General features: G+C 46.6%; 1 protein-coding gene across 1 annotated transcript in view; it reads left to right on the forward strand.

The window, feature by feature from the left end:
* The first annotated feature begins 563 nt into the window (after positions 1-563).
* The window catches only part of slc25a19 (solute carrier family 25 member 19), a 35,301-nt gene continuing 18,053 nt past the window's right edge, over positions 564-17,811 (forward strand). Inside the window, exon 1 of the mRNA XM_072241919.1 lies at positions 564-1,011. Within this exon, the coding sequence (XP_072098020.1) occupies positions 874-1,011 (138 nt within the window). The 5' untranslated portion in view covers positions 564-873. The remainder of the gene's footprint in view (positions 1,012-17,811) is intronic.

The raw sequence follows: 17,811 nt of genomic DNA on the forward strand, positions 1-17,811 counted from the left end.
CTTCTGCAGATGTGCCGCGAAGAGCTTTAGGTCAGGCAGCATCGCTGTCTGGCATGGTGGTGGGGGCTACCGCACAGGAACGAAGTCAGCTGCAGAGAGTTATAAAATTAGTCAGCTCCATCATGGGTACTCGCCTCCGTTGTATCCAAAACATCAGAAAGGCCACCCACCCAGGACATGCCCTCTTCTCCTTGGACAGTAAGTCAGGAAGGAGGTACAGAAGCCTGGAGGGACTCGCTCAGGAACAGCTTCTGCCCTTCTACCATCCGATTTCTAAATGGACTCGCACAGCTTTTTGTATTTCTGTTTTTACACAAATTTTCATTGAACTATTTAATATACGTACACTGTATATACTTACAGGAATTCAGTATTTTATATTTATCATGTATTGCATTGTACTGCTGTCGCCGCGTGTGCCGGTGATCTGAAACCCGAAAGACTTGCGACTCAGTTCCTCGAGGTGAAGACGCCGCTCTTCCTCATACGTCACCCCCACGTGATCCAAGCCCCGCCCCTTCAGTAGGCCCCGCCTACTCTTCGCTCTCCCCGCCCTCCGAAGAAGGGCGGCCTTCCTCGCCTCCGACTTCTCCCGCGCTTGGTTCGGCAGTGACATCCTCTCTTATGGTGGACAAAGCTCTGATGGATCTTACTCACCAAATCTGCCTCCGGTCAAGTAAACTACTAAAGAATTGACATCAGCTTCCTCATACTTGATTGGTGTATCGTCAGATGCCGGATTTTGAGTAGCTGGAAGAGCTGTCAATTATTCTGAGACCCCGCGCTCACTCTTCCGTGATTGGTCGAAATCAGTGACGATGGCGCTGACAGTTTCCGGTGCGCGTCACCGGGGAGGGAGCGCAGCGCAGCGGCATGGTGGGCTACGAGCCGCCGGCCCAAGGTCAGGGACCGGGACTCTCATCCAGTCAGGCGGCCGCAGCCGGCTCAGCGGCTGGCCTCCTCACCCGGGTCCTCATTAATCCGCTTGATGTCCTCAAGATTCGCTTCCAGGTAACGTGGCGCTCAATTTGTTTTATTAAGGGCACTTGTACTGAGATACAATGATAATCGTGTCTGCATACTGTCCATTCAAATCAGTTCATTACAGACTGCGGCCGGTTAATTACCGGGTGACGGGTGAATGGACGGTGAGTATCGGGTGAATAGACGGTGAGAGTATCGGGTGACGGGTGAATAGACGGTGAGAGTATCGGGTGACCGGTGAATAGACGGTGAGAGTATCGGGTGAATAGACGGTGAGAGTATCGGGTGAATAGACGGTGAGAGTATCGGGTGAATGGACGGTGAGGGTATCGGGTGAATGGACGGTGAGTATCGGGTGAATAGACAGTGAGAGTATCGGGTGAATAGACGGTGAGAGTATCGGGTGAATAGACGGTGAGAGTATCGGGTGACGGGTGAATAGACGGTGAGAGTATCGGGTGACCGGTGAATAGACGGTGAGAGTATCGGGTGACCGGTGAATAGACGGTGAGAGTATCGGGTGACCGGTGAATAGACGGTGAGAGTATCGGGTGACGGGTGAATAGACGGTGAGAGTATCGGGTGAATAGACGGTGAGAGTATCGGGTGACCGGTGAATAGACGGTGAGAGTATCGGGTGACCGGTGAATAGACGGTGAGAGTATCGGGTGAATAGACGGTGAGAGTATCGGGTGACGGGTGAATAGACGGTGAGAGTATCGGGTGACCGGTGAATAGACGGTGAGAGTATCGGGTGACGGGTGAATAGACGGTGAGAGTATCGGGTGACGGGTGAATAGACGGTGAGAGTATCGGGTGAATGGACGGTGAGAGTATCGGGTGACGGGTGAATAGACAGTGAGAGTATCGGGTGACCGGTGAATAGACGGTGAGAGTATCGGGTGACGGGTGAATAGACGGTGAGTATCGGGTGAATAGACGGTGAGAGTATCGGGTGACGGGTGAATAGACGGTGAGAGTATCGGGTGACCGGTGAATAGACGGTGAGAGTATCGGGTGAATAGACGGTGAGTATCGGGTGACGGGTGAATAGACGGTGAGAGTATCGGGTGAATAGACGGTGAGAGTATCGGGTGACTAGACGGTGAGTATCGGGTGACGGGTGAATAGACGGTGAGAGTATCGGGTGACTAGACGGTGAGTATCGGGTGACGGGTGAATGGATGGTGAGAGTATCAGGTGACTAGACGGTGAGTATCGGGTGACGGGTGAATAGACGGTGAGAGTATCGGGTGAATAGACGGTGAGTATCGGGTGACGGGTGAATGGACGGTGAGTATCGGGTGAATAGACGGTGAGAGTATCGGGTGACTAGACGGTGAGTATCGGGTGACGGGTGAATAGACGGTGAGAGTATCGGGTGAATAGACGGTGAGTATCAGGTGACGGGTGAATGGACGGTGAGTATCGGGTGACGGGTGAATAGACAGAGTATCGGGTGACGGGTGAATAGACGGTGAGAGTATCGGGTGACGGGTGAATAGACGGTGAGAGTATCGGGTGAATAGACAGTGAGAGTATCGGGTGACGGGTGAATAGACGGTGAGAGTATCGGGTGAATAGACGGTGAGTATCGGGTGACGGGTGAATAGACGGTGAGAGTATCGGGTGAATAGACGGTGAGAGTATCGGGTGAATAGACGGTGAGAGTATCGGGTGAATAGACAGTGAGAGTATCGGGTGACCGGTGAATAGACGGTGAGAGTATCGGGTGAATAGACGGTGAGTATCGGGTGACGGGTGAATGGACGGTGAGTATCGGGTGAATAGACGGTGAGAGTATCGGGTGAATAGACGGTGAGTATCGGGTGACGGGTGAATAGACGGTGAGTATCGGGTGACGGGTGAATAGACGGTGAGTATCGGGTGACGGGTGAATAGACGGTGAGAGTATCGGGTGACTAGACGGTGAGAGTATCAGGGTGACGGGTGAATAGACAGTGAGAGTATCGGGTGAATGGACGGTGAGAGTATCGGGTGACGGGTGAATAGACGGTGAGAGTATCGGGTGAATAGACGGTGAGAGTATCGGGTGAATAGACGGTGAGAGTATCAGGTGAATAGACGGTGAGAGTATCGGGTGAATAGACGGTGAGTATCGGGTGACGGGTGAATAGACGGTGAGTATCGGGTGACGGGTGAATAGACGGTGAGTATCGGGTGACGGGTGAATAGACGGGGTGAGTATCGGGTGACGGGTGAATAGACGGTGAGAGTATCGGGTGAATAGACGGTGAGAGTATCGGGTGAATGGACGGTGAGAGTATCGGGTGAATGGACGGTGAGAGTATCGGGTGAATGGACGGTGAGAGTATCGGGTGACGGGTGAATAGACGGTGAGAGTATCGGGTGACGGGTGAATAGACGGTGAGAGTATCGGGTGAATGGACGGTGAGAGTATCGGGTGAATGGATGGTGAGAGTATCAGGTGAATAGAGGGTGAGAGTATCGGGTGACGGGTGAATAGACGGTGAGAGTATCAGGTGAATAGACGGTGAGAGTATCGGGTGACGGGTGAATAGATGGTGAGAGTATCGGGTGACGGGTGAATAGACGGTGAGAGTATCAGGGTGACGGGTGAATAGACAGTGAGAGTATCGGGTGAATAGACGGTGAGAGTATCGGGTGAATGGACGGTGAGAGTATCGGGTGAATGGACGGTGAGAGTATCGGGTGACGGGTGAATAGACGGTGAGAGTATCGGGTGACGGGTGAATAGACGGTGAGAGTATCGGGTGAATGGACGGTGAGAGTATCGGGTGAATGGATGGTGAGAGTATCAGGTGAATAGAGGGTGAGAGTATCGGGTGACGGGTGAATAGACGGTGAGAGTATCAGGTGAATAGACGGTGAGAGTATCGGGTGACGGGTGAATAGATGGTGAGAGTATCGGGTGACAGGTGAATAGACGGTGAGAGTATCGGGTGAATAGACGGTGAGTATCGGGTGACGGGTGAATGGACGGTGAGAGTATCAGGTGAGGGGTGAATAGACGGTGAGAGTATCGGGTGAATAGACGGTGAGAGTATCGGGTGACGGGTGAATGGACGGTGAGAGTATCAGGTGACGGGTGAATGGACGGTGAGAGTATCAGGTGACGGGTGAATGGACGGTGAGAGTATCGGGTGACGGGTGAATGGACAGAGTATCGGGTGACGGGTGAATAGACGGTGAGAGTATCGGGTGACGGGTGAATGGACAGAGTATCGGGTGACGGGTGAATAGACGGTGAGAGTATCGGGTGACGGGTGAATAGACGGTGAGAGTATCGGGTGACGGGTGAATGGACGGTGAGAGTATCGGGTGAATAGACAGTGAGAGTATCGGGTGACGGGTGAATAGACGGTGAGAGTATCGGGTGAATAGACGGTGAGAGTATCGGGTGAATAGACGGTGAGAGTATCGGGTGAAGGGTGAATGGACGGTGAGAGTATCGGGTGACCGGTGAATAGATGGTGAGAGTATCGGGTGACGGGTGAATAGACGGTGAGAGTATCGGGTGACGGGTGAATGGATGGTGAGAGTATCGGGTGAATAGACAGTGAGAGTATCGGGTGACGGGTGAATAGACGGTGAGAGTATCGGGTGAATAGACGGTGAGAGTATCGGGTGAATAGACGGTGAGAGTATCGGGTGAAGGGTGAATGGACGGTGAGAGTATCGGGTGACCGGTGAATAGATGGTGAGAGTATCGGGTGACGGGTGAATGGATGGTGAGAGTATCGGGTGACGGGTGAATGGACGGTGAGAGTATCGGGTGACGGGTGAATAGACGGTGAGTATCGGGTGACGGGTGAATAGACGGTGAGAGAATCGGGTGAATAGACGGTGAGAGTATCGGGTGAATAGACGGTGAGAGTATCGGGTGAATAGACAGTGAGAGTATCGGGTGACGGGTGAATAGAGGGTGAGAGTATCGGGTGGCGGGTGAATAGACGGTGAGAGTATCGGGTGACGGGTGAATGGATGGTGAGAGTATCGGGTGACGGGTGAATAGACGGTGAGAGTATCTGGTGACGGGTGAATGGACGGTGAGAGTGTCAGGTGAATAGACGGTGAGAGTATCAGGTGACGGGTGAATGCACGGTGAGAGAATCGGGTGAATAGACGGTGAGAGAATCGGGTGAATAGACGGTGAGAGTATCGGGTGAATAGACGGTGAGAGTATCAGGGTGACGGGTGAATAGACAGTGAGAGTATCGGGTGAATAGACGGTGAGAGTATCGGGTGAATAGACAGTGAGAGTATCGGGTGACGGGTGAATAGAGGGTGAGAGTATCGGGTGACGGGTGAATAGACGGTGAGAGTATCGGGTGAATAGACGGTGAGTATCGGGTGACGGGTGAATGGACGGTGAGTATCGGGTGACGGGTGAATAGACGGTGAGAGTATCAGGTGACGGGTGAATAGACGGTGAGTATCGGGTGATGGGTGAATAGACGGTGAGAGTATCGGGTGACCGGTGAATAGACGGTGAGAGTATCGGGTGACGGGTGAATAGACGGTGAGAGTATCGGGTGAATAGACGGTGAGAGTATCAGGTGAATAGACGGTGAGAGTATCGGGTGACGGGTGAATAGACGGTGAGAGTATCAGGTGACGGGTGAATGGACGGTGAGAGTATCGGGTGAATAGACGGTGAGAGTATCAGGTGACGAGTGAATGCACGGTGAGAGTATCGGGTGAATAGACGGTGAGAGTATCGGGTGACTAGATGGTGAGAGTATCAGGTGACGGGTGAATAGACAGTGAGAGTATCGGGTGACGGGTGAATGGACGGTGAGGGTATCGGGTGAATAGACGGTGAGAGTATCGGGTGAATAGACAGTGAGAGTATCGGGTGAATAGACGGTGAGAGTATCGGGTGACTAGACGGTGAGAGTATCGGGTGACTAGACGGTGAGAGTATCAGGTAACGGGTGAATAGACAGTGAGAGTATCGGGTGAATAGACGGTGAGAGTATCGGGTGACGGGTGAATAGACGGTGAGAGTATCGGGTGACGGGTGAATAGACGGTGAGAGTATCGGGTGAATAGACGGTGAGAGTATTGGGTGAATAGACAGAGTATCGGGTGACGGGTGAATAGACGGTGAGTATCGGGTGACGGGTGAATAGACGGTGAGAGTATCAGATGACGGGTGAATAGACGGTGAGAGTATCAGGTATCGGGTGAATAGAGGGTGAGAGTATCGGGTGACGGGTGAATAGAGGGTGAGAGTATCTGGTGAATAGACGGTGAGAGTATCGGGTGACGGGTGAATAGACGGTGAGAGTATCGGGTGACCTGGTGAATAGACGGTGAGAGTATCGGGTGACCGGTGAATAGACGGTGAGAGTATCGGGTGAATAGACGGTGAGAGTATCGGGTGAATAGACGGTGAGAGTATCGGGTGAATAGACAGTGAGAGTATCGGGTGACGGGTGAATAGAGGGTGAGAGTATCGGGTGACGGGTGAATAGACGGTGAGAGTATCGGGTGAATAGACGGTGAGTATCGGGTGACGGGTGAATAGACGGTGGGAGTATCGGGTGACGGGTGAATAGACGGTGAGAGTATCGGGTGACGGGTGAATAGACGGTGAGTATCGGGTGACGGGTGAATAGATGGTGAGAGTATCGGGTGACGGGTGAATAGACGGTGAGAGTATCGGGTGAATAGACGGTGAGAGTATCAGGTGAATAGACGGTGAGAGTATCGGGTGATGGGTGAATAGACGGTGAGTATCAGGTGACGGGTGAAAAGACAGTGAGAGTATCGGGTGACGGGTGAATGGACGGTGAGAGTATCGGGTGAATAGACGGTGAGTATCTGGTGACGGGTGAATAGACGGTGAGAGTATCGGGTGAATGGACGGTGAGAGTATCGGGTGAATGGACGGTGAGAGTATCGGGTGATGGGTGAATGGACGGTGAGAGTATCGGGTGACGGGTGAATAGACAGTGAGAGTATCGGGTGAATAGATGGTGAGAGTATCGGGTGACTAGACGGTGAGAGTATCAGGTAACGGGTGAATAGACGGTGAGAGTATCGGGTGAATAGACGGTGAGAGTATCGGGTGATGGGTGAATAGACGGTGAGAGTATCGGGTGACGGGTGAATGGACGGTGAGAGTATCGGGTGAATAGACGGTGAGTATCGGGTGACGGGTGAATAGACGGTGAGAGTATCGGGTGAATGGACGGTGAGAGTATTGGGTGAATGGACGGTGAGAGTATCGGGTGACGGGTGAATAGACAGTGAGAGTATCGGGTGAATGGACGGTGAGAGCATCGGGTGACGGGTGAATGGACGGTGAGAGTATCGGGTGACGGGTGAATGGACGGTGAGAGTATCGGGTGACGGGTGAATAGACAGTGAGAGTATCGGGTGAATAGATGGTGAGAGTATCGGGTGACTAGACGGTGAGAGTATCAGGTGAATAGACGGTGAGAGTATCGGGTGATGGATGAATAGACAGTGAGAGTATCGGGTGAATAGACGGTGAGAGTATTGGGTGAATAGACAGAGTATCGGGTGACAGGTGAATAGACGGTGAGAGTATCGGGTGACGGGTGAATAGATGGTGAGAGTATCGGGTGACGGGTGAATGGACGGTGAGAGTATCGGGTGAATAGACGGTGAGAGTATCGGGTGACGGGTGAATAGAGGGTGAGAGTATCTGGTGAATAGATGGTGAAAGTATCGGGTGACGGGTGAATGGACGGTGAGAGTATCGGGTGACGGGTGAATTGACGGTGAGAGTATCGGGTGACGGGTGAATAGACGGTGAGAGTATCGGGTGAATAGACGGTGAGAGTACCGGGTGACGGGTGAATAGACGGTGAGAGTATCAGGTGAAGGGTGAATAGACGGTGAGAGTATCAGGTGACGGGTGAATAGACGGTGAGAGTATCGGGTGAATAGACGGTGAGAGTATCGGGTGAGGGGTGGACAGAGGTGAGAGTACTGGGCAGAGGGTAAAAATCTGGCTGGCGGTACCAGGAGGTGGTTATATACCGAGTGACAATGCAATTCGGTGGATAAAATACCTGGTAGTTGGCTGAATACTGAGCGATTGTGCAGGTACATCTGTTAAATGTGATTTCAGCCTCTGACTGCTACAGGCGGAAGTTCCCACTTGCTTCAAAAAGGCAACAATTATATCAGTGCCTAAGAAGGATAGTGTGAGCTGCCTTAATGGCTATCACCCGGTAGCACTCACATCGACAGTGAGGAAATGCTTTGAGAGGTTGGTCATGGTTAGACTGAACTCCTGCCTCAGCAAGGACCTGGACCAATTGCAATTTGCCTATAGGGGTGTGTGCTTAGCCCACTGTTCTACTCTCTATATACCCATGACTAGGCATAGCTCAAATACCATCTATAAATTTGTTGATTCTACCATTGTTGGTAGAATCTCGTTTGGTGACGAGAGGGCATACAGGAGTGAGATATGCCAGCTAGTGGAGTGGTGCCGCAGTAACAACCTGGCACTCAACATCAGTAAGACGAAAGAGCTGATTGTGGACTTCAGGAAGGGTAAGACGAAGGAGCACATTCCAATCCTCATATAGGGATCAGAAGTGGAGAGAGTGAGCAGTTTCAAGTTCCTGGGTGTCAAGACCTCTGAGGATCTAACCTGGTCCCAACATATCAATGTGGTTATATAGAAGGCAAGACAGTGGCTATACTTCATTAGGAGTTTGAAGAGACTTGGTATGTCAACAAATACACTCAAAAACTTCTATATATGTTCTGTGGAGAGCATTCTGACAGGCTGCGCCATTGTCTGGTATGAGGGGGCTACTGCACAGGAGCGAAAGAAGCTGCAGAAGGTTGTAAGTTTAGTCCGCTGCATCTTGGGTCAGTCAGTCAGTGGGTGCCGTCTCGAATCTGGGATTGGCGGCTATGCACCTCCATCTTCTTCGATCTTGCGCTCTTTTTCTGGCCTCAGCATAACTCAACCCAGTCCATTGCCTCACATTACCGTACCAAGTGGTTCGCTGCCTTCCTCTTTCCCTCTTTCCTTCTATCATCCCTTCCAATAACAATTTCTGCAGTCCACCACCTCTTAACAAGTGCCCGGCATATTCCAACTTCCTTTTCTGCACATTCTTCAGCAACTCCTTTTCTCTCCTCGCTCTCTTCAACACTTCCGTATTGCTGACCTTCATCACCCATCTCATTTTCTGCATTCTCCTTAAACACCACATTTCAAATGCCTCTTGGGTACTAGCCTACAAAATACGCAGGACATCTTCAAGGAGCAGTGCCTCAGAAAGACAGCATTCATTAGGACCTCCAGTACCCGGGGACTGTTACCATCAGGTAGGAGGTACAGAAGCCTGAAGGCACACTCAGCGATTCAGGAACAGCTTCTTCCCCTCTGCCGTCCGATTCCTAAATGGACATTGAACCCTTGGACACTACCTCACTTTTTAAATATATATTATTTCTGTTTTTTGCACCATTTTTAATCTATTCAATATACGTATACTGTAGTTGATTTACTCGTTTGTTTATTATTATTAATATTTTTCTTCTATATCGTATATTGCATTGAACTGCTGCTGCTAAGTTAACAAATTTCATGACACATGCTGGTGATAATAAACCTGGTTCTGATTCTGCATACTGGATTACAGGAAAGTGGGTAAACACTGGGGTAGAGATTATGTATTGAGTAACAATGTTTTAATTGTAAATTCGGAAAATAGAGGATGCATCAGTTATCTATACCAGGTTAATACCATGTTTCTATAGATGGCAATCGGTACATACTGATTGACTGATTCACTGCCTTGAAGAGGCGCTGTTGTGCCTTTTTCATCACACAGCTGGTGTGCACAGACCAAGTGAGGTCCTCAGTGATGTGGATGCCGAGGAACTTGAAGCTGTTTACCCTCTCGACCCCAGATCCATTGATGTCAATAGGGGTTAGCCCATCTCCATTCCTCCTGTAGTCCACAACCAGCTCCTTTGTTACTGTGACATTGAGGGAGAGATTGTTTTCTTGACACTACTGTGTCACAGAGATGACTTCTTCCCTGTAGGCCACCTCATTATTGTTTGAGATAAGGCCAATCAATGTAGTGTCATCAGCAAATTTAATTAGCAGATTTGAGCTTTGGGCGGTGGTACAGTCATGGGTATACAGGGAGTAAAGGAGGGGACTCAGTACGCAGCCCTCAGGGGTTCCTGTCTTGAGAGTCAGAGAGGTGGAGGTGAGGGAGCCCACTCTTACAACCTGCTGTTGATCTGACAGGAAGTCCAGGATCCAGCTGCACAAGGCAGGGTCAAGGCTGAGGTCTCTGAGCAGCAATATGTTGATCATCAGTGGTTTCTTTCAGAGAAAACAGCCTGCTAGGTTTAACTGACCGTGTCAACCCTTTATGTATTTTATCAACATTGGCCGCAGTTGTTTTTCACCCTTTAATGCCTAGGATTCATGGCGTGACATTGTCACTTGGTCTTCTGTTAAAGCCATCAGATTTAGCATAGAGATGAAGAGTTAATTCAATTATTTCTTACTTTAGCCCATCCTCAATCCAGAAATCACCACGGACTCCTGTCTGCCACTTCCCTCTTTTATGCTGGTGCATAGTGACGTAATAGTAGACAGACTCTGCGCTGCTTGGATAACAAGAGCTAATTAAGTGAGAAAGGTATCCCCCTCACTTTACATGTTCAAAAATTTTTACAAGAAAAAAGGGAATTGGAATGTACTTTTGGAATTAGCAGGTTCTGTCATGAGACTCTTCCAGCTGAGAGCGGAGTAGGTGATCTAGATGAGTAAATAAGTTTAACACAGCTGTATTTTTGACCTTTTTAATATTACTGAAGCATTTTGGTTCTTTTCCTGGAGGAAGTGGGATTAAACAAATAGTCCCAAACCATAAGCAATACTGTTGAGGTCTTCATGTTATAATATGGTAAAGGCATTGTTGAAGATGCTAGATTGATTTGCAGACATGATAACAGAATTAGAAGGCCAGTTGTTCAGAAAGGGTGACTGGACTCAGACTATTTCCTCTACAAATCAGAAGATTTGAGACACAAATTAATAGAGGCATTTAAAAAAAAATAGTCTGAAGGGTTTTAGCCTGAAGCGTTGACTGTTTATTCATTTCCATAAATGCTGCCTGACTTGCTGAGTTCCTCCAGCAATTTGTGTGTGTTGCTCTGAAAGGTTTTGATAGGATGTATGTAGGGAAAATATTTGCCCTTGGTGGAGTGAGTCCAGACTTAGTCATAAATAAAATTGATAATTAAAGTGAGTGTTTGGGGTGGTGGGGGGGGAAGATTTCTGCCTGGTGAGTGCTTAGAATGCAGAACTTGCAATTGAGTGGATAAAGCAAATAAAACTGATGCATTTTAGGGGAAGTTGGGCAAGTAAGTGTGGAAAGAGTAGAAGGAAATAGTGAAATAGGATTAGATTATGACTGCTGAGAAAAAGTTGGTATGGGCAATAAACATCTTGGAAAAGATTCTGGTGTCCTTTCCACTCTTGAAGAAGGGTCTCGGGCCGAAATGTCGACTGTATTCATTCCCATGGATGCTGTCTGACCTGCTGAGTTCCTCCAGCATTTTGTGTAGATGTTGTCGTAGGAAAGTTGGCTTGTTTCATAGAAACATAGAAAATAGGTGCAGGAGTAGGCTATTTGGCCCTTCAAGCCTGCACCGCCATTCAGTATGATCATGGCTGATCATCCAACTCACAACCCTGTGCCTGCCTTCCCTCCGTACCCCCTGATCCCTTTAGCCACAAGGGCCATATCTAACTCCCTCTTAAATATAGCCAATGAACTGGCCTCAACTGTTTCCTGTGGCAGAGAATTCCACAGATTCACCACTCTCTGTGTGAAGAATTTTCTCCTGATCTCGGTCCTAAAAGGCTTCCCCTTTATCCTCAAACTGTGACCCCTCATTCTGGACTTCCCCAACATCAGGAACAATCTTCCTGCATCTAGCCTGTCCAATCCCTTTAGGATTTTATACGTTTCAATAAGATCCCCCCTTAATCTTCTAAATTCCAACGAGTATAAGCCTGGTTCATCCAGTATTTCATCATATGAAAGTCCTGCCATCCCAGGAATCAATGTGGTGAACCTTCTTTGTACTCCCTCTATGGCAAAGATGTCCTTCCTCAGATTAGGGGACCAAAACTGCACACAGTACTCCAGGTGTGGTCTCACCAAGGCCTTGTACAACTGCAGTAGTACCTCCCTGCTCCTGTACTCGAATCCTCTTGCTATGAATGCCAGCATATCATTCGCCTTTTCAACACTATAGACTCAGTATTTTTTAGCATATAAGCACCTGGCAGCCGGGGAGGGAAGAAAATAAAACGAATCAGTGAATCAACATTGAACAACTGGATAGGTCAGAAAGAGGGGTGCAAATGGCATTCCTATCCAATGAATAAATATATCTTTTACTATGGTGAATAATGTACTCAGACAGCAAGAAACTATGTATATGCAAAATGAATATATTTCAACCGCTACCACCTGTACTGGTATAACCTTGGTGGTGGGGGGTTTGGTTCAGATGGTAATTTTTAGTGAGTTGGCAGAACAAATTTACGATACTAAATGCTGCCGAGAGTTGCTGGTGTGAACTTCCTCAGCGATCCTTGCCAACTGCATCCCAGTTTTTGCCTTCCTCTAGAGACCAGCAATGAAGCACCAGCACCCTACTGATTCTTAGCTGAACAGTGTGGTACAGGCCATTCAGCCCACAATGTTGTGCTGACATTTTAACCCACTCCAAGATCATTCTAGCCTACATAGCCTTATGTTTTTTTTCATCCATTAAAGGGTCTTTTAAATGTCCCTAGTGTATCTGTCTCTATCACCAGCCCGGCAGTGCATCCATGTACCTACCACTCTCTGTGTAAGAACAAAGGAAAACTCTGTGACATCTCTTTCCCACCCTCCATCCTTTCCTGCAATCACATTAACATTATCCCCTTTTATATTACCCATTTCAGACCTGGGAAAAAGTTGTTGGTGTGAACCTCAAAATTCACACTAACAACTCTCGGCAGCATTTAATATTGTAAATTGGTTCTGTCTGCAGAAGTTTGCAAACCAACGCACTAAAAATTACCATCTGAACCAAACCCCCCACCAAGTTTATACCAGTAGAGGTGGTACACCTCTCTCAAGTCACATCTCATCCTCCTTCATTCCAAGGAGAAAAGCCCTAGATCACTCAGCCTCTCGTAAAATCTAGGTGCAAGCGTCCTGGTAAATCTCCTCTGCAGCCTCACTAAAGCTTTCACATCGTATAATGACTTGAACCAGGAGCTCAATTCAATGGCAACGGGTGTCTTCAGAATCAGAATTGCTGGCATATATTGTGTATTGTTTTGCAGAAGCAGTACACGCAGTACATAATTAATAGGTACGGTGGATTCCAGTTGATTGGACCATCAGTTCATCAGCACAGCCACTTATTTGGAACTACTCTTAAAGAACAAAAACTAATCAACAAAATTGCCAGATTCCCTTAGTTTATTTGGGATGCTAGGCTGTTAAATTGGGACAGGGAATGGTTGCCGAGCGGGCTCTAACTATTGTCAGTCGCATGCACTTGTGTGACCGTTTGAATGCCACACTGTGCTTAGAGCAAACCGTTTTTAAATAGCATCAGTTGTGTGTGTGTTTGTATTCAAAAAGCAGTGATTTTTGTCACTGATAGTTGGCGAGAAATAAGTAATAAGACAATTCAGAATTGTTTTTCTCACTGGCATAGAGATGCCAGAAATGGCTGGGAGTGAAAATAAAGTCATTTCACTGATGCAACAAGTTGGGAACTTGGAAGGATTTGAAGGTATCAGAAATAATCTTAACTGTTAGAATGAAAGAGAAGATTTGGAAGATGCAGTCATCAATTGCATTGTATAAAGACAGTCCATTATTTGCTCTAGGTATCTGCACAGATTTTGTTCATTGCATACACTAGAGGAATTCCTCTGTCAATAACTAGTAAGAGCTTGTACACACTTTTATAGTATTGTAGTACTGTACTATTGGTAGTGTTCTAATTTGTTCTGTAGTTGATTTAAATACATAATTGGTTACTCAGTTTGATTTTATTATACCCTTTTTAACTATTTCCATGAAAGTGGCTAATTAGGACAGCCTCTTAAATGGGCTAAAATGTACTGGGTCCTTTGTGTCTCAATAAACCAGAATCCACTGTGTGTGTGAGTGTGTCTGTGTGTGTGAGTGTGTGTGTATGTATGAGAGTGTGTCTGTATGTGTGTGTGTGTATGTATGAGAGTGTGTCTGAGTGTGTGTGTGTGAGTGTGTCTGTGAGTGAGTGTGTGTGTGTGTGTGTGTGTGTGTATAAAAATAAGTAGTGCAAAAAGTGAGGAAAAGAACAGTGAGGTAAATGTTCATGGGTTCTTTGTCCATTTAGAAATCTGGTAGTGGACGGAAAGAAGCTGTTCCTGAAACGTTGAATGTTTCTCTTCAGCTCCTGTACCACCTCGATGGTAGCAATGAGAAGTGAGCATGTCCAGGCTGATGAGGACATGTTCAGTTGGGAACTAAATGTCGGAGGGATAGGAAGGTAGACAGATGGGATGGCGTGGCTCTGCCAGTAAAGAATGGCATCAAATCAGTAGAAAGATGTGACATAGGATCAGAAGATGTTGAATCCTTGTGGATTGAGTTAAGAAACTGCAAGGGTAAAAGAATTCTGGCAGTTATATATAGGCCTCCCAACAGTAGCTGGGATGTGGACCACAGATTGTAACAGGAAATAGAAAAGGCGTGTCAAAAGGGCAATGTCATGATAGTCATGGGAGTTTTTAACATACAGGTTGATTGGGAAAATCATGTTGGTAATGGATCTCAGGAGAGTGAGTTTGTTGAATGTCTACGAGATGCCATTTTAGAGCAGTTTGTCGCTGAGCCTACTAGGGGATCAGCTATACTGGATTGGGTGTTATATAATGAACCAGAGGCGATTAGGGAGCTTAAGGTAAAAGAGCCCTTAAGAACAAGTGATTACAATATGATTGAGTTCAACCTGAAATTTGAATGAAAGAAAGTAAAGTCTGACATAGCAGTATTTCAGTGGAGTAAAGGAAATTACAGTGGCATGAGAGAGGAGTTGGCCAAAGTAAATTGTAAGGAGCTGCTGGCAGAGATGTCAGCAGAGCAGTAATGGTGTGTGTTTCTGGGAAAAATGAGGAAGGTATGGGAACAGATGTATTCCAAAATCGAAGAAATACTCAAATAGCAAAATAGTACAACCGTGGCTGACAAGGGAAGTCAAAGCTAATGTAAAAACAAAAGAGAGGGCATACAACAAAGCACAAATTAACTGGAGATAGAGGATTGGGAAGCCTTTGAAAACCTACAGAGAGCAACTAAAAGAATCATAAGGGAAAATATGAATTATGAAAGCAAACGAGCAAACTATATCAAAGTGGATAGCAAAAGCTTTTTCAAGTATGTAAAAAAAAAGGGAGGTGAGAGTGGATATAGGACTGATAGAAAGTGAGGTCGGAGAAATAATAACAGATGGCAGATGAACTAAATGAGTATTTTGCATCAGTCTTCACTGTGGAAGACACCACCAGTGTGCCAGAGGTTGCCTGTGAAGGAAGAGAAGTGAGTTCCGTTACTATTACAAGGGAGAAAGTGCTCAAAAAGCTGAAAGATTGAAGAGTGCATAAGTCACCTGAATCAGATGAACTGCATCCTAGGGTTCTGAAAGAGGTAGCAGTAGAGATTATGGAAGCATTAGCAATGATCTTCTAAAAATCATTGGACTCTGCCATGGTGTCAGAGGACCGGAACATTACAACTGCTACCCCACTCTTTAAGAAAGGAGGAAAGCAGCAGAAAAGAAATTATAGACCAGTTAGCCTGACCTCAGTGCTTAGGAAGATGTTGGAGACAGTTGTTAAGGATGAGGTTATGGAGTACTTGGTGACACAGGACAAGATAGGACAAAGTCAGGATAGTTTCATTAAGGGAAAATCTTGCCTGACGAACCTGTTGGAATTCTTTGAGGAGATTACAAATAGGATAGATAAAAGGGCTGCAGTGAATGTTGTATATTCGAACTTTCAGAAACCGTTTGCCAAGGTGCCACACATGAGGCTGCTTACCAAGTTAAGAGCTCATGGTATTACAGAAAAGTAACTAGCATGGTTTGAGCATTGGCTGATTGGTAGTAGCCAGCGAATGGGAATAGACATTCTTTCTGGTTGACTGCTAGTGGTGTTCCGCGGGGATCACTGTTGGGACTGCTTTTTATGCTGTATATCAATGATTTAGATGATGGAATAGATGGCTTTGTTGCCAAGTTTGCAGATGATACAAAGATTGGTGGAGGGGCAAGTGGTGTTGAGGAAACAGGTAGGATGCAGAAGGACTTAGATTAGGAGAATGGGCAAGACAGTGGCAAATGAAATACAATGTTGGAAAATGTATGGTCTTGCACTTTGATTGTAGAAATAAATGTGCAGACTATTTTCTAGAAAGGGAGAAAATCCAAAAATCTGAGATGTAAAGGAACTTGGGAGTCCTTGTGTAGAACACCCTGAAGTTTGACTTGGTGGTGAGGAAGGCAAATGCCACGTTAGCATTCATTTCAAGAGGTCTTGAATACAAGAGCAAGGATGTGATGCTGAGGTTTTATAAGGCACTGGTGAGGCCACACCGTGAGTATTGTGAACAGTTTTATACTTCTCATCGAAGAAAAGATGTGCTGGCATTGGAGAAGGTCCTGAGGCAATGCACAAGGATGATTCCGGGAATAAAAGGGTTATCATACAAGGTACATTTGATGGTTCTGGGTCTGTACTTGCTGGAATTTAGAAGGATGGGGTGGGGGGGGAATCTCATTGAAATCTTTTGAATGTTGAAAGGCCTAGATAGAGTAGATGTGGAAAAGACGTTTCCTGTGGTGGGGGAGTGTAGGACAAGAGGGTACAGCCTCAGAATAGAGGGATGTCCATTTAAAACAGAAATGCAGAGAAATTTCTTTGGCCAAAGGGTGGCGAATTTGTGGAAATTCTTACCATAGGCAGCTGTGGAGGTCAGGTCATTGGGTGTACTTAAGGCAGAGATTGATGGATTCTTAATTGGACACGGCATCAAAGGTTATGGAGAGAAGGCCAGGGAATGGGGTTGAGGAGGGGAAAATGGATCAGACATGCTTGAATGGCAGAGCAACCTCAATGGGCCAAATGGCCTAATTCTGCTCTTATGTCTTATGGTCTAATGATGGATGCCATCTTTTTGAGGCATTGCCTTTTGAAGGTGTTCTCAATACTGGAGTGATAAGTAAAATTTGGATAATTTATGTATTTTTAAACTGATATTTTGGTAGAATATGCTTTTTAAATTAGATGAAAATGATGTTTAATATTAACTTTTTATAGTTTACTAATGTTACAATTCATATTTAAAAGGTGATTGTAACTCCAACAATCCTGCAGACTTGGGGTTTAATAGTGCTGAATCGTCAGATTTTCCAGATAATTGGGTATTATACAAACACCTTTAATTTTTTTTTGATGTCTCACAGTCTTATAAATTTTCTGGTGTGTGTTGGAGCAGCGTGTAAGATGCTAAACCATTAGGTGCTCTGAATTGGTTTATTATTATCACATGTACTGCAATACAGTGAAAAACTTGTCTTAAATACTAATTATCGAGATCAAATCATTGAGGTGGGACAAGGTTAAAACAATAAAAATGTAGAATAGAGTGCCACAGTTACAGAGAAAGTGCAGTGCAGGTAAACACTAAAGTGCAGGCTCGCAATGAAGTAGATTCTGAGGTCAGGAGTCCA

The sequence above is a fragment of the Mobula birostris genome, chromosome 24 (genome assembly GCF_030028105.1).
Source record: "Mobula birostris isolate sMobBir1 chromosome 24, sMobBir1.hap1, whole genome shotgun sequence".
NCBI lineage: Eukaryota > Metazoa > Chordata > Chondrichthyes > Myliobatiformes > Myliobatidae > Mobula > Mobula birostris.